Raw genomic sequence first — 25,638 nt, 5'->3', positions numbered from 1 at the left:
ATGGAAGCCTGTCTACATGTAGCATTCCCTACAACTAGAACAGATACACGGATGTTTCCAACGACGTAATATAATTTATTCATAATCATATAAAAAAAGACCATTTAATCTTGTAAATGGTTTAGTACACAGAAAATTTGCAACAATATCGTGTCCCGTTAATGTTAATTCGAAACTGTCGATCATATACCCTGCACAAATGTAACCAGATGACTAGCAATGCTTGTTAACAGGGGAACAGTTTGAATGTTTCATTCGCTAACCATTCGACGAGTCATCGAAGATTTCAAGCAAGACTACAACTCTTCATTTACATCTTCGGAATGTCTCGATCTACTTAATCAGCTAAAGTAATGAGAAATCATAGTAATAATAATAATATGAATAATAGTAATTAATAACGGTAGTAATGACACTATAGTAATCGTCATATCGTTTACGTGGAGCGTTTAAAGAAAAAAAAAGGTAGATCTCTATTCGATTAAAAACTAAGTATATGTACAGGCATTGAGTATAAAAAAAAAAGAAAAAGAATTCATCCGAATCACGGTGCACCGTGATGGATGGCACGAAAACGTTCCACGAGTTACGTCGATAACTCTTAAAACTGGCTATGCAAGTTGTAATCACAGTTTTCAACGAAACCAGCGAATAAATCACAAAGAGGGATGATGGTTTCCATAAAACGGCTGTAGATAGAAACAGTTGTTTAGTTCGATAATAATCAGTTAGCTAACTAGCGCACTAGTATTTTTTCTCTACCACTATTGTCCTCTAATTATTTTCATTTACTACGGTGTCTCTAGCACATCTAACACAAACATAAATATCGTGCGCGTATTACGAATCGTCGTTCTCGATGAACTGTTTTTTAACATATAAATCACATGTAAATAATCGTCATTGAACGCTTACGTCTAACAATAATATCGATAACACTATCAGTCTATTCTCGCAAAAATATCACTGTGTTTTTCAAAGTATTCATTCTATCACGTCAGAGTGAAATTTCCGCGAAACGTTCGTTAACAAAAGAGAAATAGAAAAAAAAGGAAAAGAACGTTGGTAACGTTTTTACGTATGATTTACGATAAAGAAAAATGAAAGTTTCGCAGCGATCGACTCTGACGTGTATTATAATGGAAGATGACGATTTTTCCACGTAACGCGGTACACGGTGTTGTTTCTCTACGAAACTGAAAGGAAAACGATACTAGCAACAGCTGTCTAATAGTACGAACTCGTATTTAGCGTATTTAGCTGATTCAACTAAACGGCTCTCTAATGCTACCGTGCTAGACTATTATCTTTGGTATACTAACGGGGAAACGTTACGTTTCACCGACAAAATCGACTACAAATTTGCCCCTAGTCCGTTTACCGTGGCTCTCTTCTTTCGATAGTACGAATTACCAAGTAGAAATAGGAACATTACGAGTATATGATATACGTGAGATGTAAAGCGTGTATTCTCGATGCGAAGGAAAACTACGCTATCAAACGTTTCAACGAAAAAATATAATCGACTCGATAGACGAGAAAGATCAACGCGGTATTCTAATTAATTTTGTCTCATAAACGAATCAAGGAGAATAGATCGCGAACAGAGGGATGAAAATTTGAGAAACTCTCAGTTGCTTGGTCGTTGAAAGAAAAGGAACGGAAGAACGAAGAGCGGGGAACAGATCGCGAGAGAACGATACTCAGAAAATATGTAAAATTCTGAATTTTGAGTCTCTTACCGTGTAGACAGGCAGAAAAATAGATCGATTCCCTTCTAAACGATTTAGGTAGAGATTCAGCTATGCTGCGCACCGTCGATTCCCGGGTGTCTCGATTTTCGAGAAGATCACATTATTAATTCGGTTACAACGTTACACGAGGAGAGAAGGAGAAGGAGAGCAATCGATTATCCTCGAGGATAAAAATCGAGCCGTTTCCCGAAAGAGGACTGGGGTATCAGTCGATTACCGTTTCCCGCCACCTCCTTGTTAACCCCTCGCCACCTTGTTTCGTCACGTAACAAAGCCGTACGTTCCTCGATCGCTAATTCAACGAGGAGGTTCAAGGTAATCGGTTGGTCATCACCGGTTCCAAGCAAGTTTGCTTCAGAGTCGCTGACTGATCCTCGAGGCTTCTTTTCAGACCCTCGATGGTTTGCATCAACATCTGTCTTCGCAATTGCGACAGTTGGTGTTGGAAGATCTGCGAATCCTGAGCGTTTGCGTTTGCGGTTAATCGTTCCTGCCGCAACCGAGCTACTTTTTCCCTTAAAGATCGCCTCGAGTCGTCTATCGTGGAACAGCAAACAATTTAACAGATTGCACGGAAATCTTTAATTAATCGAAGAGATTACGTACCGGTATCGTCGGTGGCTGTGTCACCGTCTGAATTTCTCAGCACCACCTGTTCTCCCAACGTCTTTTGAATTCTATCATAAGTAGTGCTACCAGCGTACACTTTCCTTTTAACCGGCTCGCTTTGCGGGCAATAGGAAGAAGCTTCTTTGATAGGGCCCATATCGATCGACCTGTTGAAAAGAGCATAAAATAATACGCTTATTCGTTTCTGAACGAAATACAAGGATTAAAAGTCACCTGAATGTCATCAGAGGTGCCCTTCTTCTAACATCGCATTTCTCCTCGGAGTCCGACGAGCTCGAGGTGACTCCCTCCTCTTTACCGGACAATTTCGAGACGCGACAGTCTCGATTCGAATCGGAGGGGTCTCTCTGAGCCAAGATAGCGCGAGCTCTGTTCTGTATGCAAACCTGAGAACGCGCGAAAGAAGCCTCGAGGTCCGGTCGAAGGATACCGTTGCAATTCAAAGGCGTCGCTCCTCGTCTTCCTACGCTACGTTCTTCGTTGTCCTGCGGTTCGGAAACTTTCGACCTCGGATAGCGAAGAAGGCTGTTAGTAGGCGAAAGTCCAGGCGACGTTCTTCTCGAGGGAAGCGGAGAATCTGGCAAACATTTAATCGGTACCGTTGCATCCTGTCTATTGTAAGGGTTGTCGTTCAAGTGGAATCCGGTGACGGGAGACGCGTTTCGCTCTGCCAGTCGACGCATCGGGGAATTAGACGGAAGAAATTGTCTCTTGGGACTGGTGTGCTCTATATCTTTGATGCTACCGCTTTGCAACTCTGGTTGGGAGTTCCTGCTCTTCGAAAGAGCAAGCTCGATGTTCAATTCCGTGTTTTTAATCAGCTCGACGCGTTTGTTCGCGAGGCCGTTGTGAAATTTACGGGAAGGCGATGGAACTATCGGCACGCTGTGTTGATTCTTCTGCATGTTCACCAAGATGTTCTCCGCTTCGAGGATCAGCTCACGGTACTTTTTATCCGCTTCCTTGTCCGCCTCCATCAAAGCGATCTCCGAGGCGAACGTGGTCATGTAAGCATTGCCGCCTATTCGTCGCCTCACGATGTTACCATTCACGTAACTCACCTATGAATAGGGGAGAATTACAATAGGATTAGAAAAACAGTTAAGAATAACAAGGAAGTTAGCGCTTTTCGCATATTTACAGAATTGGAACGTCTTTTAACGATCTCCTCGCTATCGAGGCCGGTGATTCGAGCAACCGATCGTTCGTCGTTCGATCTCATAGGCGACAGATTCTTATTGACGTCGTGTTTCCGGCGACGAAGACAGATCGGAGTACCACCGACGCTTCTGCTACCCTGATTGAAGCCCGAATTCTTCAACAGCATTCTCTCCACCAGCACGCGGTTCAGATTCGCCGTCTCCTCTTCGTCCTCGTCGTCATCGTCGTCGCCTTCGCCAATTTCCTCGTTACCGCCACGGCCAACGTCACGTTTCTCCATGTTCGATTTACGACGCTGAGAAATTCTCTTCTTGCGTTTTTCGCTCTGTTGTTTCTCGTCCACCTTCTTGTGTCGCGCGCTTTGCCTCTTGGCGCTATTTTTCACACTGATCGACCTAAAAACAGTAACCACGCTGTATCGATCGTTCAACCTCGCTAAAAAGAAAAAGGGAGTAATTGATCTGCCTCACCTTTGAAGCATCGTCGCATCGTCCCTGTTTCTGCGTCTCATCAACGACTCCCGCAATTTGCTGCTCCGTCGAGCGGGTTCACCGGTGAACGCAAAGTAGGTACAATGGCCGGTATTGGTAAAGGGCGCGGAACAGTCAAGATTGTCGAGATCGAGGAACGAGGAGCCGTTATCGATATAATCGAAATCGTCGTTTTCCAACGGATCGTTCTCGTCGCCGGCGTCTCGCGCGGCGTCCGCGTCCGACAACGAGTCGATGTAGTCCTCGCAGTCGGTCGGGTCGCTGTCGGATAATATGTCCGTCTCTTTCTCGTACACGTAACTCTCGTCGAATTTCCCCATCATCTCGTTCAACGTGATATCGTCCTCGGACGATCTGACGCTTCGCGTCACCGACGAACCGGACGAGCCGTTACCGTTGCCGTTATCGTTACTGCTACCGCTACGGTTGTTGTTGCTACCGCTACTTCCGTTGCTACCGCTACTGCTGCTACTGCGACTGCTGCTGCTGCTTCGCCGTTGCACCGACAGAGATATCTTTGGACGAATCTCCAGCCCGGACGCTATTCTCCAATTATGATTTATCCTGTTACAAAGAAGGAGACTTTAAAGAAACGGGAAAATAAATAAGCGAGTAGAGAAGAAAGGATGTTCGAGGGTGTTTCAACAACACTAACGGACTTCTTCCAGCGCTGAGGCTCTCTTGCTTTAAATCTCTTCTCGCGAGACTCTCTTTCGCGCTGTTTACGTTCACGTCGCTGGCGCTCCCAGAGGATTCGGTTAATTTCAAGCCAGAGCCGCTGCTTGTGTCGTCCAGATTCAGTCTGGACTTGAAGCCGTTGCTGCTGGAACCGGACGAGTTGGCCGAAAGCCACGGATTAGTTCGAATCCGAGATCGTTCACGGGGCGACTGGACCGTAGGCGAGAGCAACGGCGGTGGTATAGACGAGGGTACGGCTTGGTTGCTTCTCGACGAGTCCGCTGAAAACGACTCGGTCCGTCGATGGTACCTCTCTTGTTGCGTCTGTGATTGCGATAGCTGTTGCTGCTTCGGTCTCTGCTTTCCCGGATGTTCGCTGCTCTGTTTGTAACAAAGTTAACGATCATTCGCGATTGTTTCGTTGCTTGAAAAGGGAGACGGATCGATAGTTTCCGGTTGCCCAGCTTGCGTCTCTCTTTTCGCTCCTTTTTTGCGAACGATCGATCGGAGGAGATAGAGAGAAGCAAGGTAGCTTTCGGAAAAGTACAGCATCACCTCTGAAAGTGGCGCAAAAACGTCTTACCATTTTCAGAGGTAATCCTGATGAAACTTGGAAAAAGAAACGAAGTCGCGTTAAATCGACGACACGTGCCTCGTTAGGGGTGCTGGTGCGAAGGTCTCTCGAAGGGTGATCGGTGTCTCTGCTGGTCATACTAGCGGAGAAGGACGGTTCGACGCTGTCGTCGAACTTCCCATGTCTCGAATGTAGTGCAGCAGGCGGTTGATCCGCGGCGTCGATCGGCCTCTTTGGTCTGCCGTTGGCGTTCGCGGTACCTTGGACGCCGTTGCTTTGAAAATAATGAGTTCCGGTACGGATGTTGATGTAATATTCGGGGGGATAACTGGTTCCAGGCGAGGTACCGTCCGTCGAGTATCCGGTGCTGTACGCGCTTTCCGGAGAGGATAGATTGACGCTTGCCGTGCCGGCGGACGTGGCCGAGGAGGTGGTGACGGTACCGCTGCGGCTGCTGCTTCCCTCGTGCAACCGGATTCCGTCCACGTTCTTCGTCGGCGAATCCACCGGATGAACCTGCGAAACGTCCGTTCGTATGATATGTTTGTTTTCGCGCGTTTAGCGAGCGAGGTACGAAGGAAAATTGAAGCGAGGCTCGTTCGCCAGGGACGAATAAGTAGCGGCAAGTGGCGGTAAGAGATAAAGGGTGGAAGAGGGCAGCCGGTATTCGTCTAATTGGATAGCCAGGGCCCGGTAGAGGAAAACGAGCTAGTCGGAGAGAGGAGAAAGAAGAGGAAAAGCGGCTCTTTCAGCGGTCACGAAACAACGAAGCCAATTCTCCACAGCCCGTACCTCTTCTTTCTCCTCCTTTTCCCTGTTCTCACCCTTATTCTCGCAGACTCGTCTCGTTCTAAGGGCAGAGCAAAAAAGCTGCGCGGAGAAAAGGTCGACGCGAGACACCTCGGTACCGTAATTTTCGCGCTTTTCTCAAATTTTTCCTTACAACTCTGCCGTTCCCATCGGCCGGGAACGAAAGGGTTAATACTGACTTGATGCAATCCAGGAGATCTGTTGCCGGCGTAGTTTCTGGGAGAGTTGCAGTTCGAATCGAACCCCTTGTCACCCTTCTTCCTGTCCTTCTTCTTTTTCGATCGCACGATGTGTGCCTCCATCCACGTGCGAAATTTCGTCCCGAACATGTTGAGCGATGTTCGCCGTACGATTCGGCGAATATTGCCTTGGTCGGAATTAGCCGATCGGAGCGAAAGAACTTTGCGCGTTCGTTCGTCCAGAGGCTGCCAGTCCTCTTGCCCGATTCTCGATCAAACTCCGCGATCTATACGCGGCCGCGTGTCCATTTCGTTACCGATCGATTCGGTTCGCGCGCGGACCGACCGGCTCAGAACTCGTTGCCTTTTTTTACTCTTCGAGTGCCGCCGCTTCGAATCTCGCCAGCCAACGTGTCAGCGTGTCAGCGTGTCAGCCGACGCGCGTTCAACTCCTCCTCGCGCCATTCCTCGACCATCCGAGCCAACGAATCTGAAACAGAAGAGAAATCGTAGTTTCGCCCGACGATCGCGGAGGAAGTCGTCGGTGTCGTGTAAGACTCTCCACCGACTGACTCACGCTCGCCTATCTTTGGAGAAGATTTTTCGCCTCGCGCTCCTTCGTGACGCGTTGTTCGTTCGCGAAACTCCAACGATTCCCTCCTCCATGGAAGGAGCTTGAAAATAGCCTACTCCGTTCGTTGATTTCGCGTTTGATCTCCGGCGACGATCGTTCCGGACGAACGATTATAAAGCGGGAAAAATAATTAATCAAAGAGGAACGCGTTTGAAACGTATCCGAAAGAAGGGAGAAGGGTCGTAGGTCGGCATTGATCGACGTTCCACCGAGAGCGGGGAAAGTGTTTCTCTGTGGCGACAGGTAGGCTCGAAAAGAAAAACTATGCAAGGGGGAGGAAGAAGAAAGGGAAACGACGAGAAAGAAAGATTTTCGAGGGAAAAAGGGAAAAGCGTCGACTCGTGGCAAATCCGAGAGTACGCGAGACGCTAATTAACGGGGAATCCAGCGATCGAGAGCGTCCTGGCGGAAATTTGTCGAAAGAATCGAGAGAATCGTCGAGCCCAGGGAAAGAATCGAATGGTTCGCGTTTGTTCCTCATTGTCCGACCGTCTTTTCATTGTCTACTTTATAAACGACCAGGTTCGAAGGCGACCGGACGAACTAACGAGAATCGAAATGAAAAGAAAGAAAGCCGATACAATGGCTATTTTGTAACAAGGAAGATATGTACAAACGTCGACGCTTCACGCGTTACCTAATGCTTGCGGATGGATTAGATACGGTTAAGTCTATTGATTCGGACCAAATACGTGGAATACCTGATTACTGGGTTACCCACCAGGTATCTGGGTGGACAAAGATTATCTAGCTACCTGGCTATCTCTAAGACAACTTTACATTCCTATTTTTCCCACGGCAGTTAGGTGACGCAAATTCTTAAAAATCATCTGCAATTAGCCAAGTTCACCGGTTTTACCCTCGCATTCGTTATCGATCATCGAACCAAACGACCTCTTCTCTCAGTTCCCCGTCGACCGAATGAAAAAGTAATTCGATCACGGCGTTGGTCGGAAATGGAAAGCTTCGGCGACGCGAGTGACAACAGGTCGTCGAGAAGGTTTGATCCACGATGATTCGGGGAACATCCCCGTCGCGACGCGTCGCGTCGGCTGACGTTCTCGCGAACGAGGTGGCAAGCCTCGGCCCCGAGAACAAGAAGGGTAAGCAGCGAGATAAGCAACGGATCGAGTCGCGGGACGGCTGCGGCAGAGGAAGAGGCAAGGCAGGAAGGGGTTGAGAAAAGGAAGGGTAGGAAAGATACATAGGTGCGAGTGGCTAGCTGCTAGCGGTAGATGAAAGGGTTCGATTGAGCACCCCTGGCTGGCCTGCTACGGCAGGGTAACGTTGGTCGCCATGGCAACCCTTCCAGCTCTCTCGCCCTAGCCAACCCCCGGGATCTACGAGCCCCAGTGATCGATACCTTTCCACTGTCCGTCCCGATCTATCCTCGATCCTCGCGAATCACGATCGATCGCTGCGCTTCACGCGTCCCGCTGCGCTGCGGTGCATACACGGGTACAGGCCCGAACGAAGGGCCGTGTTTTTCATCGAGCCATCGTTACGCGATACTTCCCTCATTTTTCTACTATTTTTCTCGCAACAGACACCAGTCGCAGGGCGAATTAACGGGCTATAGTTGGCCCTTGAATAATGTCGAGTACGCCGGTAATTAAAATGAAATTATGCGGCGGAATAAAAAGATGTTGAACAAAGAATGTAATATCATTCTTTGAAAACGCGGTAAATCCTCCCTTGAAGCGTTTTCTCTTCTCAGCAACCTTGCGAGAAGGTGCTAAAACTAGAAGCGATAAACACCTGGTACTGCGTTTAAATTATAGTGACAAAAAGCAAAAGGGAAAAATGTTGCTTTCAGCAGTTTCATAGGATCGAAAGCGTGAAATGGCTGGAGGCAGGGAAAGGGAAACGTTTGATTTTTGATTTCACGGATCGACACCAGGTCCGGGATCCTTGGGCGCGACGTTTCAATTCGACAAGGGGTGGAAAACGCGCAGGTCCGTTCGGTAAACGATCAGCCCTCGATTTACATTTTCGTTAATTTCGTTGCTTCGATACAGTCGGACGGTGACAATTTCACCGTCGGCTCGCGCGGACGTTAATTGCACGCGACGAGACGAGACGAGAGGAGCCGAGTCGAGTCGAGAGGAAACGCGGATATCGGAAATCGCGCGACAGAAATACTATTTGCTCTGGCGCGTGATCGACCGGAGTAATTAAAAGTTGCCGATCCCCCGACCCTTCTGCGCTCACTCGAATCCCGCTATCGTCTGTTTTTCGTCGCGCACCGTTTGCGATGCCTGAAAAGTTGTAAAGGGCGAATTCGAAAAAACGTTACACACGCACTCTACTGCCAACCCCTTTGACGTGATTTCTTTTGCTTTTACGTAGTCGTTGGCTTTCAGTCGTCGGTGAAAAGAGTTGTATCGCGTTTGCGTTAATTTTTCCTGAAAAGCATAGGTGCTCGTGGGACGATGGATAAGAATGGATTCGGTAAACGAGCGAACGGTCACGGTCCTCGAGACGTTTATACCTACGTCTCGGCAGATTCGTTTTGGACGATTGCCAAAATTATGCAATTCCAGGGTTACGCGGTCACCGGTTCATAGACCTTAATTAATCGAGCCTGAGGTGGGCTATTTTCGAAAGCAGCACGAGTCGAATTTTGGATAATATGTCTCAATTTCAAATGAAAATTTCATTACTGTCGCTCTTCTTCGCTTATAGAAGCAAGGAGGCTCGCAACCAGCTCGCGGATGCGCGAATGCAGATAGAAGAACCGCGTCGCGTCGCGGCTGCTTCGATTTAATCCTATTAGCACGCTTCTCTAAACAAAGCAGAATTAGTTTGAGCTGAATAGCGGCGTAGGAGGACGCGAGAGTGTCGTGTACCATCCAGAAGAAAGTACTATAGACGTTTGTTCGTCAAAGGAACTAGTTTCCCTTCGCTTACGCCCGGTTACTTGGTAACGGGCAAATTGTCTGTTCTCAGAGAGAAAAAGAGTGAGAATTGTACTACGAGTTGTACGCTTTCTTTACGCGGTAGCTGTCTAAGTAAATGAAAGAAGCAAAAGGGGCTCGCGTCCTCGACACAGTTTCGTTTTGGAATCGATGCTCTGATGCGCTTGGATGATCCACGCGCGGTATGCTAAACAGGGAGAGGGTGTCTCTCGTTTTGGACAAGATAATTATAAAAAATAAACGAAATTTCGAGCAATTTGTACGTCGCTGAGTCTAAATTTCGAAAGGGGAATCAGTCATTAAGCAAACACGAAAACGCGTAGGCGGATCCCTAACGCAACGGGGGTGCGTAAAGGCAAACGGGGTGGGTCTGATGCACAAAATCGATGGAATTACGAATGAGTGTACGTGTAAAGAGATATTTCAGGAGAAAATTTCTAAGGGCGTCCCGTTCGCGGTCAATAAATTAACTAAGTACAATTTCCCGTTCGACGCGCGTACTTTTCGCCCCATCTGCCCGCTAGTCGTACGCGTGACAGCGCGTGGCGTATTCAAAGTACGCAAAAGATGTTGGAACGGGTGTTTGGCCCACGGCCAAACACACGAATTCACAGGGGAGACGAGTTAGTCGTTGTATCCCTGCACGGTGATTGTCAGTCTGGCAGCCGAGAGAATCGTTCGCCGCGCGTTTTATTCGATTTCGATAACGAGGCCACCTTTCCAGGTGGCGCGAGACGGGTTCGTGAATGCAAATGAAACACTAAGCGGAATACGTCCGATGGGAGAAACGGCAAAAATGGCGTCCCCTTTGCTCCAGTTGTCGACGCACCCTCCCTCGAAACGACTAATTCGAACGAGCCAACCCTCGGATCCTCCTGACCAAAAATAATCCGCGGCGCCTCTCGCAGCTGCCCCGGAGCGTACGTAAAGCGCGGTCACGCGTTCCTCTTCGTATCCACCGGTGTTGTATCGGTGATAAATCGAAGGCGTTTCGCGATTGACGAGAAGAATGGAGAAAAATGTCGATCGCCGCGTCTCGTCGCGGACAAAGAGATCGCGCGGAAGGTAAGAAAGTATCGAAAAAGTCGATGAACCGTGAGAATTCACGGCTGCGAGGCAGAGGCGTCCGTTCGAATGGAAATTTGCCAGATACCTCGGGGAAAAGTGGCTGGTTCGTTTGATAGAGACGATCTGCCGCAACTTTTACAAGTAAGTGGATGTCTAGCACGAAAGCTAGCCACCTTACCCAGCAACAATTTCTGCGGAAACCGTCTCTCGGCGGCTCAGCAAAAGCGGAAACTGGTCGACTAACGAAGGAACAAGTTTTTCCAGCAACCAGTGTTCCCCAACCTTTTTCCACCGAGTTGCGATTTCCTTTTCTAACAACTTGGGAATCTCGACCTTCGTTTTCCTTTCATTTGCTAAAAATCTATGTTAACATCATCGACTACTAGAATGTTAAAAAATCCGGTCTCTATTCTCTTCGACTAGTTTTCTACTAGTCGATCTATCGAGTCTTAAAAGGATAAAGAGAACATTCCTGGACAGCTTGGATGGCTGTTAACCGAGAAAGAGAAATTGACTCGTCGCTGGAATGAAACGCATACAAAAGCCAACGATGCGTTTACATAATAAAGCATTCTTTCTTGAAACGCATCATTCCGTTCCCATCCAGAGGAAAACATTCAACGATCCGATCGGTCACGTATTTCCATTCCTCCGATATGCACCCGTCGAGGAGATGAAATTTCAAGCGAAACTCGGGAAGAAAGGTTCGAATCGGAGACGGGAACGATGAATCGCGAGTGTCTCGCAGTTTCGAAGCGGAATGGGCGAGAGGTGGTACGAACAGAATGATAAAGAGGGCGAGGAGAGAAATGTTTTTGCCGAGTCCTCGTCGTGAGAAGGTCTGCCGTTTCCATTTTCCTCCCTTCGCGCGCCTTTCGCTGCCTGGACGAGAGCACGGGTAAAAGTAGAAAGTAGAAGCAGAAGTGCGAGTCCTCGGAACAAAGTGCACCACGAGAACTAGTCCCAACCGGAGTCAGGGGTTTCAGTCGACCCTCTGACAGCGAGACCGACGCGTTTTCTATTCCCCGCGTGGCCCAAGGCAAACGCACCCGTTGCGTCGCCACTCTTATGGCTGCCCTTCAAACGTTCAGGGCATTTCAGGGCAGTTTGTGCACAGATCTCTTTTCAATTGGGAATTGATAATTAATAACAAAAAGAGGAAATTTAGGCCCGTCTTCCGAGACAACATTCGAACTGAATGGGTTAAATCAAGCGCGAAGCGTCAACCCCTTTCCGGTTCCACGCTCCCGAATCTTGATCGACCGTTCATCCCCGGCTTTCGACATCGCCTCGATACGTCTTCTACTTTCCATCGCGGCTCGATTACACCCGCACGCTTTCCGAGCGTGCCCCTTCAAAAATACTGGCTCGTTAGCGAGGCCGGAAGAGCCGCAATGCGGTGATTCGGACGGACCGACGCTCGCTTAACTCTTCCCTATGGAAACTTCGAGCACCCATGCGTCGTCGCTCAATTTCCGCGCTTCTGCAGCCATATTTTTCAAACAAACATCCCCCCCAGGAGCAGAGTGTCCTATCGCGTCGATCTCCTATCGCCGATAAGATCGATCTTCCTCGCGCAGCTTCCGCAGGGGCTTCTTGTTTAAAGTAAATATCGTGCGAAATCTCGAGGCGTGTCGCGCGATGCACGGCTAAGAATGCCTCTAGAAACCGTCCAACAGAGTATCCGATGACCGGAGGCGGAAGTGGCTGCAAGCGTGAAGAAGACGAATAGCTGTTACGCTTAAAACGATTCCCATGCTCGTACCGGTGCACCCGGAGGATTTTCCTTCGACTCCATCCGAAAGCTGCGTTCGCAATATCGACTCGAGCGACAAATCTATTTTCGCTTCTCTCTATGAAACGATCGCGCGACAAACTCGCACCGCGTCCACGTTTTATTGGCCCGCGGTTTAAATAGCTCGAAAGCTGTCCGTCTGGAAGAAACGTGGCGACCATCCGGACCAACCAGATGCTTTTTACCCTACCGAGAAGCTTACCGTGCTCGTCCGTCGGGTCAACTTATAGGTTATGTAACGATAACCGCCGGTTCGCCCAAACGTCATAACGATCCCGAACAAAATGGAGTTTCTTATTTAGCTGGAATTTTTCTTTCTTCTATTTCGCGATGACGATCGAGAGGGTAACGCGGTTCGCATTACGGTTACGACACGGTTATTTCCAAGTACCCTATCTACAGCGTCCGAGAACGGTATCGGTTTCGTCGTACGATTACTCGGCTATTATCGGCGACTCTTGGAAGAGCCACGGAGCTGCAACTCGATCGCGAATTGGTTTCGCGTGGTGGACACGAGACGCATGGATGCGTCGCGTCGCATCGTGTGTGTCCGTGAGAGCGAAGAGAGAATCGAGCCTACCCACGATGCTGGAACGACAAATTCCTATGTATATACGCGTTGAAAAGAATCGTTCATTAGAGAGTACAAATACAATACTTTTCCTGCTTTTCCGTGTACTTTAGACAGCAATGAGATGAAAACGAATCCTTACCTCGTTTTCCATCGAACGTCATCCCCCATCGGTTACGATCTGTGATTCTCACACAAGCGGCACACAATTATCACTAATTTATTTTCTTCAATTATCCCCGTGTTCGGATTCGATTTAGAATCCTTCGAGAAGAGAAATGAAATGCACGGTGGATCCCGAGAACACGATGCGACCGGCACGCGACAGTTGAAAGGAGCGCGAGCGAAACGTCCTACCTTACCGAGTGTCCGAGCGAGACTGAGCGCCTACTACGCACCCTTATTGGGCGGGCACGTTGCAGGGCCGTAGTCGAAAGGGGTTCCTCCCCCGCTTCGAACCTGGCACTATCCTCTTCTATCCCCGGCTCTCTGTTCCGTCGATACGACGCATCCCTAGAGAATATCGACACGAACGGCCGTACCCATCGCCGTGGGACTACGTTGTGCGTCGAATTACCGGATTTTTGCCCTTTCCTTCGAACGATCGTACTCCGCTGAATTCCGAACGAGTTTTTCCATTGTTCTTTGAGAGCCACCAGCGGAACGTCCAGACTGATTTAAACGTTTGTTATTTGTCCGAACAAGAGAGCGTTATTAATCGTTCTTGCCTTCCAACGAATCGGGTTCGATGTCCGATACCGTTATCGTTTATAGCGCTTGTAATGATCCTCGAGGAGGAAACAAAGGGAAGAAAAAATTTACGTAAATCGACAGAGATCGTAAGGTTCCCCCATCGTTTATAATTCTCGAGAGATATTAAAAAGAAACTTTGTAAAGGAAAATCTGTTTTAACGATCGGGGTTGATTTCGATGGAATCAAGATCGCCGATTTTCAGCGAACAGTTTGTCATACCGATTAACAGGAGGTGACTATTCGGTACGGCCCTGAAAGGGTGGTTAAACGGGGACACCCTTCGACAACGTGGGGTAGCTAGATCCAATCGAGGGGTCTTTGGAAAATTCACTTCCTTTTGCTCGAGTGTTATCGCGGAAAAGACGAGTTCCTCCGATTTTACGGTGTACCTTCATTCACGAAATCGTCACTGAAGATACTTGCAAGTTTACGCTTCCTCGAGAAGGGTTGCGAAGCGTCTCGGGAAATTTCATCGCGATTGTTCAAGGTTTTTGTTATCGGTACCGAAATGCTCGCTTCGCGCTCATCCAAACGGATACCTTTCGGGGTTAGCAGCTCGAACAAAGAGAAAAATTATCGATCGTTCGAATGCCTTCCGGGTTTGTCGCATTTGCATGCTCGACTTTGTCATTCGTCTGTCTGTCGACGTCGAGTCGATTTCGCTCGATCTCTTTCGACCTCGGCTCGCGAACTTTCTTTAATCTTTCGACTGCCGCGTGACAAAAAAAAAATAGGAGAAAAGGGAAAATTGTTGGCTCGCGAAGAAGGGAGTAGATGGGAAACGGTGGTGGGTGGCGGAAGGGCAAACGCGAGACCGTGGAGACGATAATTACGTAGGTATCTCGGCGAGGACGCGAGATATTATCCGTATCCGAGTTGGCACCGTTTCCACTCTGGATCGCTGCCAGGATAAATATCGATTTTCCGACGCCCTCCTGTGAATCCTTTCTGTTTTCACGTTGGCAAGATCGAGAGACTCTTCTTCGTTCGCCGCTAGCTTTTCGATTACCCCGGCTGGCTCCTCTTCTTTTGCCAATCGAGATCCCCAAGAAATCTACCCTTCGCGATCAACCTCTTCAGCCGAGTTTACATCGACATACTTTATACTTGCAACGGTTATTCCTACAAGTAGCTGCTCTAGTTAACCCTCCTTTCAAGTCTTCGTCTCGAGTACCTCGAGTTGGTAAAAATATATTATAAACAACAATGGGTATCTCTAAGGAGGTTATTTCGCGATTTTTTCAACGGTTCATCGAGAACGTTAATAGCATACTCGAGAAGGCACGCCTCGATGTGTTTTCTTGCGAAACCCTACAGGTCAATTAATTGATTGGTAACTGTACCAATGTAAACCCGTCTTAAACAAATAGCCAGGTAGGGTATTCCCTGTCCTCGCTGTTGATACAGGTACTTGTAACAAGTATTTTCCTGTAGCTGTCTTGTAAATTAATGACAATTTCAGTATGGTATACCGATGTGTAAAGGCACCTTTAGACGCATCGATCCTCGAAGACGATTCTATTTCAGATAGGAGCCGATCGTTTTAGAAATGATCGCGTGTCGCCGGAGCCGATATCGCCTTCAATGGCAGCATTTCGCGATTTCATCTCTAGAAACGAAAAATTCTTCACCCTCCGCGGAGTTTCCACGAGCGTTTCGAGTGGCCACTGCAGAGGGAACGGTAGGTCGACGTTGTCGATCATTCGCGATTCAATTAAGCTCGAGAGTAACGCGATTATCGAACGCAGCTGGTAATTTCGTTTCGCCTCAAAGTTTCCGGCCGACGAACGTTCCGACGGATTCGTACTTTTAATTACCGTGTCTGCCGGTTCGTCGTTGAAATCGATGTCCTGGTAATTTGCCGGATCTCTCTCCGTTTCCATGAAACTTCTTGGCCCGCTGGATCGCGCGGAGCGTAGAAAAGAAAGAGGAATTTCGCGTGGAAGAAAAAGAAGAGGCAGGGTAAAAACCGGAAATGCTCGATGGTGGTAGGTGTTCGAGGCGACGCGCGACACACCCACGAGTCTCAGCGTGATCGCGCGAAAAGAGAAATGTTTCTCCAAGGAGGGCTTACCCGACTGTCGCCTCTCTGCAGAAGGTTTCAATGGCACCTTGATGCAAACTTGTGTCGTCACGAGGCGAACCGTATGCGTATTTTTCTATAGGGTGTCCTATTTAACTCGGCAACCTTCCATTATTTTTCTGTTTCTAAAGATATAAAAAACAGCTCTATCCAAAAAATGGGAAATGATTCTCCCTTGAAAAATAAAAAGAAGTTCCAGGACACCCTGTATATTCCTACCAACAGCTTCTTCGCGACAACAATGGGACGGACACAGCTTTCTTTCCATTCTTTCGGAAAAAAGTCCCCGATCGCGGACGTTCCTTCAAAGAATCGTCTGGTGTCAGGTCGAAGGTACGGTCGCAGGCTACGGTAATTGCCGGTTCGCACACTTGGAAGGAGTTTGCTGCATTTAACGGTCAATTGACTCTCCTCTGTCCTTCCGTTTCTTTTTTCTCGATTCGAAGACCGGTTCGTGCGTATTTGCGAATAGCAAGGGAGAAGCAGGTAGCAGGGGTGCCGGAGCGTTGGGTGCGTTATGGTATCCGTGTGCCAATGCACCCATTCGGTGCAAACGATGTAGTTAGAAGCGTTTGTATGCTTCGCTTCATGGCTCGTTAACGCACTGGAACGGTAATACTCGACTGCGCGGTTAACCGAGTCTGTTGAAAATAAGAAAACGAACAATTACCGAGACTCACACCTCGGCACCGTCCTACGCGATTCCGCAACACTCTCGTTGATCGTTCACAAGGGTTGTTATCAACGCTTCCCCTCTGATTTCGATGAAACTCGAATAGAATGTAGCACTGGGAGAAGAAATATTTGGAACTTCGCCCTTAAACTTGAAGTATAAATGAATATTTTCAACGTTAATCGTTCGGGAATTGCTGGAAGTTTTGGAGAGCACCTTTGGCGGCGAAACGGAAAGGGTTAACCGGCGAAATACTTTTAGCGAAACACCCTCCGTCGCAATCGGCACCCTTAAACGCAGCCGCGAGGCTGTTTTCTTTGCTCTAGTCACCCGTGTTTTTCTTTCTTACTCCCTCGTTTTCATCCTTCCAGCAGCACGTGCATTCGCCTCGGGTTCCCGCGCAACCAGTCGAACGAGAATCGCGGGTGTAATTCACCGCAGGGACCCACTGCGATCTTGAATCGATTTTACGCGGGCTTCGGGCTTCAAGTGCGCGTTAACATCCTACAACTTCTACTCCCGCGTGCCACTGAATTAATCGTCAGGGTTTTTTCTCCTGGCCCGAAAGCATCGCGCTCGCTTTTCAAGTACCTCGACCTTCTCGTAATTGCAATCATGGTTTTGCAAAAAACGGTTCGTTTGTTTAAGAACTAACGCGTTGCAACGAGCGAGGGAAAGCGTGACGGTCGGGGTGTCTGGAAAATGTCTGTCATCGACTTCGGGCCAATGGTGGGACCTTTCGACGGACGCTTCGTCAACGTCCACTGCATTCTTGTATCGAACCTCGCGCGGGACGCATCAATTCTAGACCAGCAAAATATTCGAGAAATATTCTTATACTTGGTGGAGATTTTCAACGTCAAACATCGTGAACGTCGAACAACTGAAACGCAGATTGGCTCCCAATTATCGGGTAAGTTTTTACTCGAAGTCTACTCGTTATCTACCGTGTTTCTTTCGCAATTTCTTATAATTACAAGTTCAAAATTTATGAAAAATCAGCAAACAAGTCGCCTCCGTGGCGCAATCGGCTAGCGCGTTCGGCTGTTAACCGAAAGGTTGGTGGTTCGAGCCCACCCGGGGGCGTAGTACCTTCTTTTGTCTTCCGTAACCCTTCCGCTTTGCAGACTCTAACGACACTCGACGATTTCTTGTTACCGACAACAGTAGAATAACGCTGTCCGTTAAATTTTTGATCAGCGTTTATAACGTTTTCGAGAATCTGCGATGTATAATTGTTTATTTATTGAATTAGTGTTAGAGAGTGTGGTTACGCGAAACAACCCTTGACAATATAAAGGACAAAGTGCCTAATTTTGATTAGACAGTGAAGAATGATCCAAAAGACACTGGGTGAATCGCGCGTCGACATTTTTGCTTTCGCAAGTGATTGATATAGAAAAGGTACCAAATGTTCCCCCTTTTCTTTTGTTCTCTGATTACAATAATAAATTATAAAAAATTGAAAAAAATTAAACCGCCCAACGTGGGGCTCGAACCCACGACCCTGAGATTAAGAGTCTCATGCTCTACCGACTGAGCTAGCCGGGCTGTTATCTTCCACACCTGTTATTTCCTTGAACCGCCATTTTTAAATGCAAATATAAATTTTTTAAAAATTATTACCGAAGCAATTATTTACAATTACGTGGTCTATTTACGAACAATTTATAAATTTAACACTGATTCGCAATCAAACGTTCGATTCGCGTTATTTATTCCTTAAACAAAAATCTGCGCGTCTAAACAGAAACGGTACGGACACATCTGTCGGAATCGCTTGAAAATCAAAGCGGCAACTGTTCGACGGCCGATAGCTCTCGAAATTCGAGCCGGCTCTCGAGAGTGTCGGCATGTGTCCTTTCAAATACAACAGTGTATATCATAAATCTTGCGCGCTCGGGTATCGCCTACCTGCAGGCAACATCGAGGACGCTTGTGTCGGACAGTCGTCCACCGAACTCTGTGCACGCACGTGTTTCGCTCCTGACAAAAGCGTAATTAGCAGATTTAATAATCGTTTGTTATATTAATAGTATCAAATATGATATCATCAGGTACTATCCCACAAATTAGAAACTTTTAACATCTCCTCCTCGATAGTATAGCGGTTAGTATCCCCGCCTGTCACGCGGGAGACCGGGGTTCGACTCCCCGTCGGGGAGTATTATTTTTGCTTTTTTACAAAAATTTCATTTGCAATTTATTTTATTTTGATAGCACATTGGTTATATTGTGAAAATTCTATAAATGGAACTATTGCCGGTCGGCAAAGAGAATCGTTTTTCGGATTTGATTGTAGTTTGCCGACGCTGTTGAACGTAGAAAGAGCCAGTAGCTAAAGTCGAAAGAGGGACTGAAACCGGGATTTATTGCCTTCGTTTAAATGCCCCCGTGTCAGTGTGACTATACTAATGCACGGAATAAAGTTTTTTATTTTATACTTTTTCTTAATAAAAATTTCACTATCGCGTGGGGGAGAGTTTTCTAATTAAAATGAAGCCAAACACGATAGAAATCGATGAACATTTAGTAGTATAATATTGGGTTAAATGTTGTGCTTGAGAATCTTTCTCTCTTTCTTTATCCTTCTTGCGCTATCCTTTTCTATGTTCGGAAACATCAAAGAACAACGGATTCGAGGTGCTAAGTACATTTATCGAGTTTTCACTGTACTCAAATTAATCAACCACTTTACTAGGTAATTAATCCTTTTTTCTTGCGAGGGAACATTAGTTGGAAACATTAGCAACTGAGCGATGAAAGCGTGCTTCGTTATCTAAACATATTTTATCACATTATGCAAACCAAGAACTGATTGTACAGTCATGCTGTGCAAATAATACTTGATTTTAGAATTTAAACGAAACACGTTACTTTTATATGCAAAAAGTGGATCGTATATATTTTCACTTATCACTGTATTTAATTAAACACAATTTATAAGAATAGTTATTTTAATAAAAATCATACAATATATAATATTATTAAATATAGCTATACATTTCTGATGCTGTAATGCATTTTAACTGACTATTAATTATTTACAATCGGATTCATGAATTCCATTCCAAGTAACATGATTGTAAAAGAAAAAAAGAATCGATTAAATATATTTCACTCTCGAAGACAGGCAAAAAAGATTTTCTTTTATCGACGAGGATGGGATTCGAACCCACGCGTGCAGAGCACATTGGATTAGCAGTCCAACGCCTTAACCACTCGGCCACCTCGTCTTCGCGTCAATCTCGCTGCTAAAATATAGGAGACACTGTGTTGCAAATTTTTCCAATAAACATTAACTATCATCATCGTAACCGACGCTTATCACAAACGTGTTGCGAACGGGGCGAAAAATATGGCTGAAACTTTTCAGCCGAAAAGTTTAAAGAAATTGAAAGGAACGAGCACCTAACTCGTGCGCAACTCGTTTAGACGTGATAAGGGTCGAGCGATTAAGTTGAAACCTTTATGGCAAAAGTTTCAGACGGTTAACGCGATCGGAACGGATCGTGGAATAAAATTTCCCTCCCGATAGTTCTCCAATTTATCTAGGAATTCTTGGATTCCAAATTAAAAGCATAGCGACGAAGGATCGCGGAATTTTGGATATCGTTTTAAACGGGGTAAAATACACGAGGAATCGTGATTTATCGGCTGGATTAACGATCGCCCATAACCAAGAAGCAACGTGAGGGTACTTTCTCCGTAAGACAAGTGGTTTCTTCCAAGGTGCCAAGATTCGCCCGTAAAAGAACGTCGGCGATTATCTTCTCGGCGATAATGCACTGCCGTGGCATCGATTTCCTCAATTTACTTGCCACGTAACGACCGAACGTTTCGAAATCATCGTCCGTCATGCAGGTAGCGAACGGTCTCGGGGAAAGTTCTCTGCTCTGTTCCTTCGTTTGACGATCCTGATAACTTTCGTGCTGATATTTCCTTCGACACGGCTCGATCGTCGAAGAGGAGATCCTTCTCGAGTAGGAACCCTCGGTTTCCAGGATCACCGGTTGGAACGTTGGGAGCGGGCTGGCTTCCGGTGTCGGTACGGGCGACGGTGGTTCGATCTTGTCTACGTCGGTTTGGACGGACTAGAAAAAGGGATTTAAAGAAAGAAAATGAATTTTTCGAAATGAAAATTACGTTTCTCTCGGAACAGCTTGAATCGAGGAAACCTCCTACGATATCTCATACTTTCGCGAGATGGTTGGGAACAAACGTTGCCAGCTTTGTTTCCGATTTACATGTAATTTCCTGCGTGTGGCGGCCGTCGAGTTTTCGGATCGATAAAGGACCGCGAGGAGAAAGAGAGCGATGACGCGAGGGTGGGAGAGTGGGAGAGAAGAGAGAGAGAGAGAACGAAGAGAAGGAGAGAAACAGACTCGGCGGTGATATCGGAGTCGTATCGCTGTTAAAATGTCTATTACTTCGATTTCGGTGAACACGCAAGTACTTGCTTACTCGCATACTCGTATATTTCCGACACTCGACTTCGACATGGAAGAAAATACAAGTACTCCAGATCGCGATAGTTCTCGTCGATCGCCGATAGCCCCGAAGATCGCTACCGAGGAGTATCGTTCGAGAGAGAAAGAGATATCGCGCAGTCTCGGTTACTAGATAGAAATATAAATATGATTTGTCCGAGGTCGTACCATCTCCTCTTGACAGAGATCCATCGATGCCGAGGCGTTCGTAATATCCCCCTCCTCGTCGAACGGGCTCGCTTCGTTCTGTTCCGCGACGAACTTTAATATGTCGTAGTACCATAACGAGGATCTGTAACGTCGTCGAGGATTCTTTACCACTCTCTGCGATGCCCTCACCTTCTTGTACTCTCTCCTGAACGCGGTCCTCAGAGTGTTGATCTTTCGTATCACGGTCTCTCTGTTCGCGACCGGATTCACCTCTCTCAGTTTTTGAACAAGGGCATCGTATGCACGGTTTCTCAGCAATCTGTCCTTGTATCCCTTGTACCTGATCTGCCACAAGCAGGGATAGCTTCGGTACAGCTGTATGAACTCCGCTAGGAAGTCGTGCGTGTAGCCGACCAGGTCCGCCGACGTCGACATCGTTACTCCGATTCGACGCACTCGTTTTCCCTCGAAGTCCTCAAGTTGGATCGAGTTTGCTGAAGCAACGCGAACGGCCGAGCGGCAAACGCGAGAGAACGCGAATGGTTTCGCTCTCGACTCTCGACGACCGACTGAGGGGGCCAGCAGTTCGCCAATCCTTCAGCCGCTTCTCAAACGGGCGATCGTTGGTCGCCAGACGCCGGTCGCGTGCACGTTTGCACTTGAAAACCCGTGCCTAAGAGTTTGCTCAAACCGCGCACCAGGTTTGCCTGAGACTCTGACAAACAGGAGTGTACCCTGAAGAGCGACGCGTCGCGGCGACTGACCTGCGCCGATGATCGAACGAAACGACGCTGCCGTTGTCCGGCGATTCTTCCGGGTCCGTGCAAAGCCCTTCCTTCCGCAAAGAAATGGCCAGGTACGCGATTACTGGATAATTATTAACAATGATTATTTCTTTCGATTCGAGATTATTCGCAGTTGATTGCGTTCGAGTAGGTTTGCGCAAACTCGAGGCGGTAGAAGGCAACTGAACGCGACGCAACCCGACTACCGTCCAATGGAAGTTATTCCCTGCTGCTGTTGCCAACGTGACTGCGCAAACACGTTTCACGAGTCCGTCGAGTGCGACAGTTTATGCATCGCCACGCCTCGACTCGCCGCGTTCCCCGCTTCGCTTCCTAACGTTTCCTTCTTAACGAAGGGTCAACGCAGTCCAATTTGTCGATCGTTCGCGTCTCGCCGGTTTTCATGGTAGAAAAATGCGGCTGGTAAAATCTAGGTAATTCGTTGATAATTTCCAACATAGAAACTCGCGAGATCCCAGCGCGTTTCATCTATCTCCTCCGTTTGTCGCAACCTCGTGACCGAGCGACCTTTAACAGCGGCGAACGCATCTGCTTATCAGAAAAATTGCCGATCGAAGGCAAAGTTTACCACGCGTTTTCGCGACATTGACCCCAATGCCGCGGGATCGCGGAAAACTCGGCACGCGTCCGTGGGGTTGCGAAATTTGAAAACGGGACGCGGCAATTCGCATAACTCGAAGGCCGGTTCTGCCAGATTCGAAGACGATAGCGTGCATTTGCGCGAACCTTCGCGCCATATAAGGTACAACCAGCGAATCCGTTGTTCAACAGCGTCGTCGGTTGTCGAGCGATTTTTCACCACGTCCTTCCACGCTCCCGGGGTAAACTTTCCGTTTCAAAATGTAGGTATTCGCAAATTTTTCCGCAAACACCTTTCGTTGTTTTATGTAACCACTTTCGAGCGCGATGTTGAAACGCTTTCCCGACGCGATACGCGATTTGCGTAAACACGTAGACGTTTCCTTCGCGCGGTGCGTACAAAACACGTAGGATGGAAACCCTTCTTTTATATTCCATTTTGACACAGAAATTGCATCGTTATAATATTGTTGACCAAGTAAGATTTTAGGCGGCAGAGGCATGCGAATTCGTTAAAAGCGTACTTTCGCTGGTAGGTAGTTAGGTAGGTAGGTAAGTAGGTAGGTTGTTAGGTAGATAGGTCGGAACTGGTAGGTTTTTACCGTAGGTGCCGGGATAGGCGCCGCCGTTGAGGAACGCTGGCGCCGCTATCAACGCGTTTCTCTTCTCGAGAAGATCGATTTAACGCGGGTATAGCGAGATTCGTAAACGAACGGATAGAAAGTGGCGAGGTGTAAGGAACCTGTACCTACGTATCTATGCATGGATAATGTCGAAAGACGTTTAGTGCAACAGAGAAATTTGATACACTAGTCTAAGAGTCTAGGACCTAGACTCCAGGTGGAATGATAGAATCTTATCGAGGTTGATAGAAACAGCAAAGGGCATAATTAACTCTTCATCTGCGTGCAGAATTTCATTCGCGATGCTTTCGTGCCGCTTCGCGAAACGTACAAACGATCACGATATTAAGCGCTGTCTCGGTACTGTAATTGTCTCGATCGATCGAGCAAACGAACGGAATGTGTCGGTTGCCAATGTCGTAAGGTCGGTCGAGTTAATTACCAGCGGCGCGAGAGCTCTATTCGCATTATAGTCGCGTTCGAACACTTACTTTGCGTCATCCAAGAGAAGATCGCTGGTTTTCTAGATCCTCGAAAAATTCGCTTCCCTTCGAGCGATTCGCACCGTCAATCAAAAACCGACACATTCGACCACAACACTAATCTGACAGAACGTAATTCGTGGAGTTTCGAAGGATGAAGTATTCTTCTTTGAATTCAAAATCCCCTCGGTTTTCGTAGCTTTTCGAATCGCGTTGATTTTTCGGGCACCACCTCCTCGGTGGCTCGAAAATTCGCGCGCGACTTAAGAATCGTAATGAAATGTACCGCTTCCGACACTAGCTAAAGTCTCACTGACGAGCCACCAAGTTTGAAGCTTGCCTCTCTCCGTTCGTTCCACTGCCCCAGGCTTCCGTTCGCTTTCGCGCGTACACTCTGTGTCCCATGTTCTCTTGCTTCGGTCCCGGGCCTGACGATGTTGCACCGTCGACCACCTTCTCGGGCCTATCCCAACTACAGCTCTCCTTATCCGCCCGATCCTCCTTTATCACTTTCGCTGCTACGACCGCTGTACGATTTCAGATCGCGTTTCTTTCGATCTCGTCCAAGATCCTTCGAATGTAACCAGAAGAAGAAACGCCGATCGAGTTTCGCTACGAGACCAGTTTCATCCGACTGCTTTTTTCCTAAGGACGGTGCGTCTGCTTTTTCAAAGAGAAACGACAGAACCCCGGGGAAATTATGGAAATTAAAGGCAACCGTATTCTTCGATACCTTCGATTGGATAAATAACTTATTTCAAACGCGATCAGAAATAGCACTCGAATCTTACGTAATATGCAAGGATAAGGAAACTGGGTTGTTCGATAAAATACCGGCGTTAATTTCTTCCGTTTACCGGTGAAAATAACCGGTGAACTTGCATTTAGATTGAAATCGAGGAAGCTTGATATTTTCAGAAGCTTCCAGCTATCGGTTCGCTGTTTCTTCCTTTTTATTTTTCCCGTATGTAGACGACATTCGATGTAAAAGCTGCGTTTATAGAGAAGAGACGTCGGGATAAAGGGAAAAAGGGATAGCGATTTTCCTCTGTGATCAAAGGAAAACGCTTCCAGTCGTTTCCGCGACTCGTTTGCTTGCCAACGATCAGCTTCAGACCGAATGCAAACACGCTTTTTCTATTTACACTTAATAATTTCCTAATCGTACGCGCACGGCAGTCGGTGTAGGCTTCTGGTAAGCATAAGCAAAAATGCAAAGTGGAAGAGGTATTCGATGGAGCCGCATCTTGCGCCGAGTTGGAAAAGCGTTGGTAAAGCACGCTTCGCTCGTCGGCGAAGAAAAGAACGAGAAGGTGGAAACAGGGAAAAAGGGAATGGATCGATAAAGTGTGAGATGGGAAAAAAGAATGGAAGGGCAAAAGGAGAGGAACGTCGAAAGACAAAGAGGACGATGCTAATCCTCTTTGTATGGAAAAACCGAGTGGTCGAGCAGACTGCGAGGCAGACTTTCGAATAAGCTATTCAACTGGTGCAATATACCGTGCAAATACAGCGCATCCCGTCTAGACGCCGCGGCGTTTCTATCCGAACGAGAAGTTACCTCGTTATTTCGCGGAATTCCCATGGAATAGAAGAAGTAGCATCCGAGTATCGAAGAAAAGAAGAAACGAGGTTCAAGGGAGCTACCAGTAACGATAACTGAAACTCCTTTAAAGAACGATCGACACTCCTCCGATTCTATCCGTTCCCTTTCAACTGATAGCTATGAGAACCT

The 25,638-nt window shown here is 47.3% G+C and overlaps 2 protein-coding genes and 4 non-coding genes across 9 annotated transcripts; 2 read left to right on the top strand and 4 right to left on the bottom strand.

Moving 5' to 3' along the window:
* Nucleotides 1–54: 54 nt before the first annotated feature.
* On the bottom strand, nt 55–25,638 carry LOC114874515. Of its 3 annotated transcripts, none has more exons than XM_029183851.2 (9): nt 23,913–25,638; nt 6,278–6,767; nt 5,367–5,804; nt 4,692–5,095; nt 4,016–4,618; nt 3,526–3,940; nt 2,598–3,445; nt 2,361–2,530; nt 55–2,291 (listed from the first exon to the last, which is right to left on the bottom strand). In XM_029183851.2, the coding sequence occupies exons 2-9, from the start codon at nt 6,425–6,427 to the stop codon at nt 2,065–2,067; spliced, it is 3,255 nt and encodes a 1,084-aa protein (XP_029039684.2). In that variant the 5' UTR covers nt 6,428–6,767; nt 23,913–25,638; the 3' UTR covers nt 55–2,064. The 3 variants fall into 3 exon arrangements, with proteins under 3 accessions (XP_029039684.2, XP_029039683.2, XP_029039685.2); XM_029183850.2 differs by lacking the exon at nt 23,913–25,638 and adding an exon at nt 13,406–13,628; XM_029183852.2 differs by lacking the exon at nt 23,913–25,638 and adding an exon at nt 13,406–13,628 and having other exon boundaries at nt 4,016–4,600.
* Nucleotides 17,786–17,859, top strand: Trnan-guu. Its single transcript has one exon. It is a non-coding gene; the product is annotated as a tRNA-Asn (tRNA).
* Trnak-cuu lies at nt 18,252–18,324 on the bottom strand. The gene has a single exon. It is a non-coding gene; the product is annotated as a tRNA-Lys (tRNA).
* Nucleotides 18,867–18,938, top strand: Trnad-guc. Its single transcript has one exon. It is a non-coding gene; the product is annotated as a tRNA-Asp (tRNA).
* On the bottom strand, nt 19,787–22,867 carry LOC114874521. 2 transcript variants are annotated; one of them, XM_029183864.2, is made up of 2 exons: nt 21,603–22,867; nt 19,787–20,867 (listed from the first exon to the last, which is right to left on the bottom strand). In XM_029183864.2, exons 1-2 carry the CDS (start codon nt 21,846–21,848, stop codon nt 20,436–20,438), a joined length of 678 nt encoding a protein of 225 aa, XP_029039697.1. In that variant the 5' UTR covers nt 21,849–22,867; the 3' UTR covers nt 19,787–20,435. The 2 variants fall into 2 exon arrangements, with proteins under 2 accessions (XP_029039697.1, XP_029039696.1); XM_029183863.2 differs by having other exon boundaries at nt 21,432–22,866.
* Trnas-gcu lies at nt 19,928–20,009 on the bottom strand. The gene has a single exon. It is a non-coding gene; the product is annotated as a tRNA-Ser (tRNA).

Source organism: Osmia bicornis, chromosome 6 (genome assembly GCF_907164935.1).
Source record: "Osmia bicornis bicornis chromosome 6, iOsmBic2.1, whole genome shotgun sequence".
In the NCBI taxonomy this organism is placed as follows: domain Eukaryota; kingdom Metazoa; phylum Arthropoda; class Insecta; order Hymenoptera; family Megachilidae; genus Osmia; species Osmia bicornis.
Note: the sequence above shows the minus strand (reverse complement) of the source record. Positions and strands in the feature narration are given on the sequence as shown.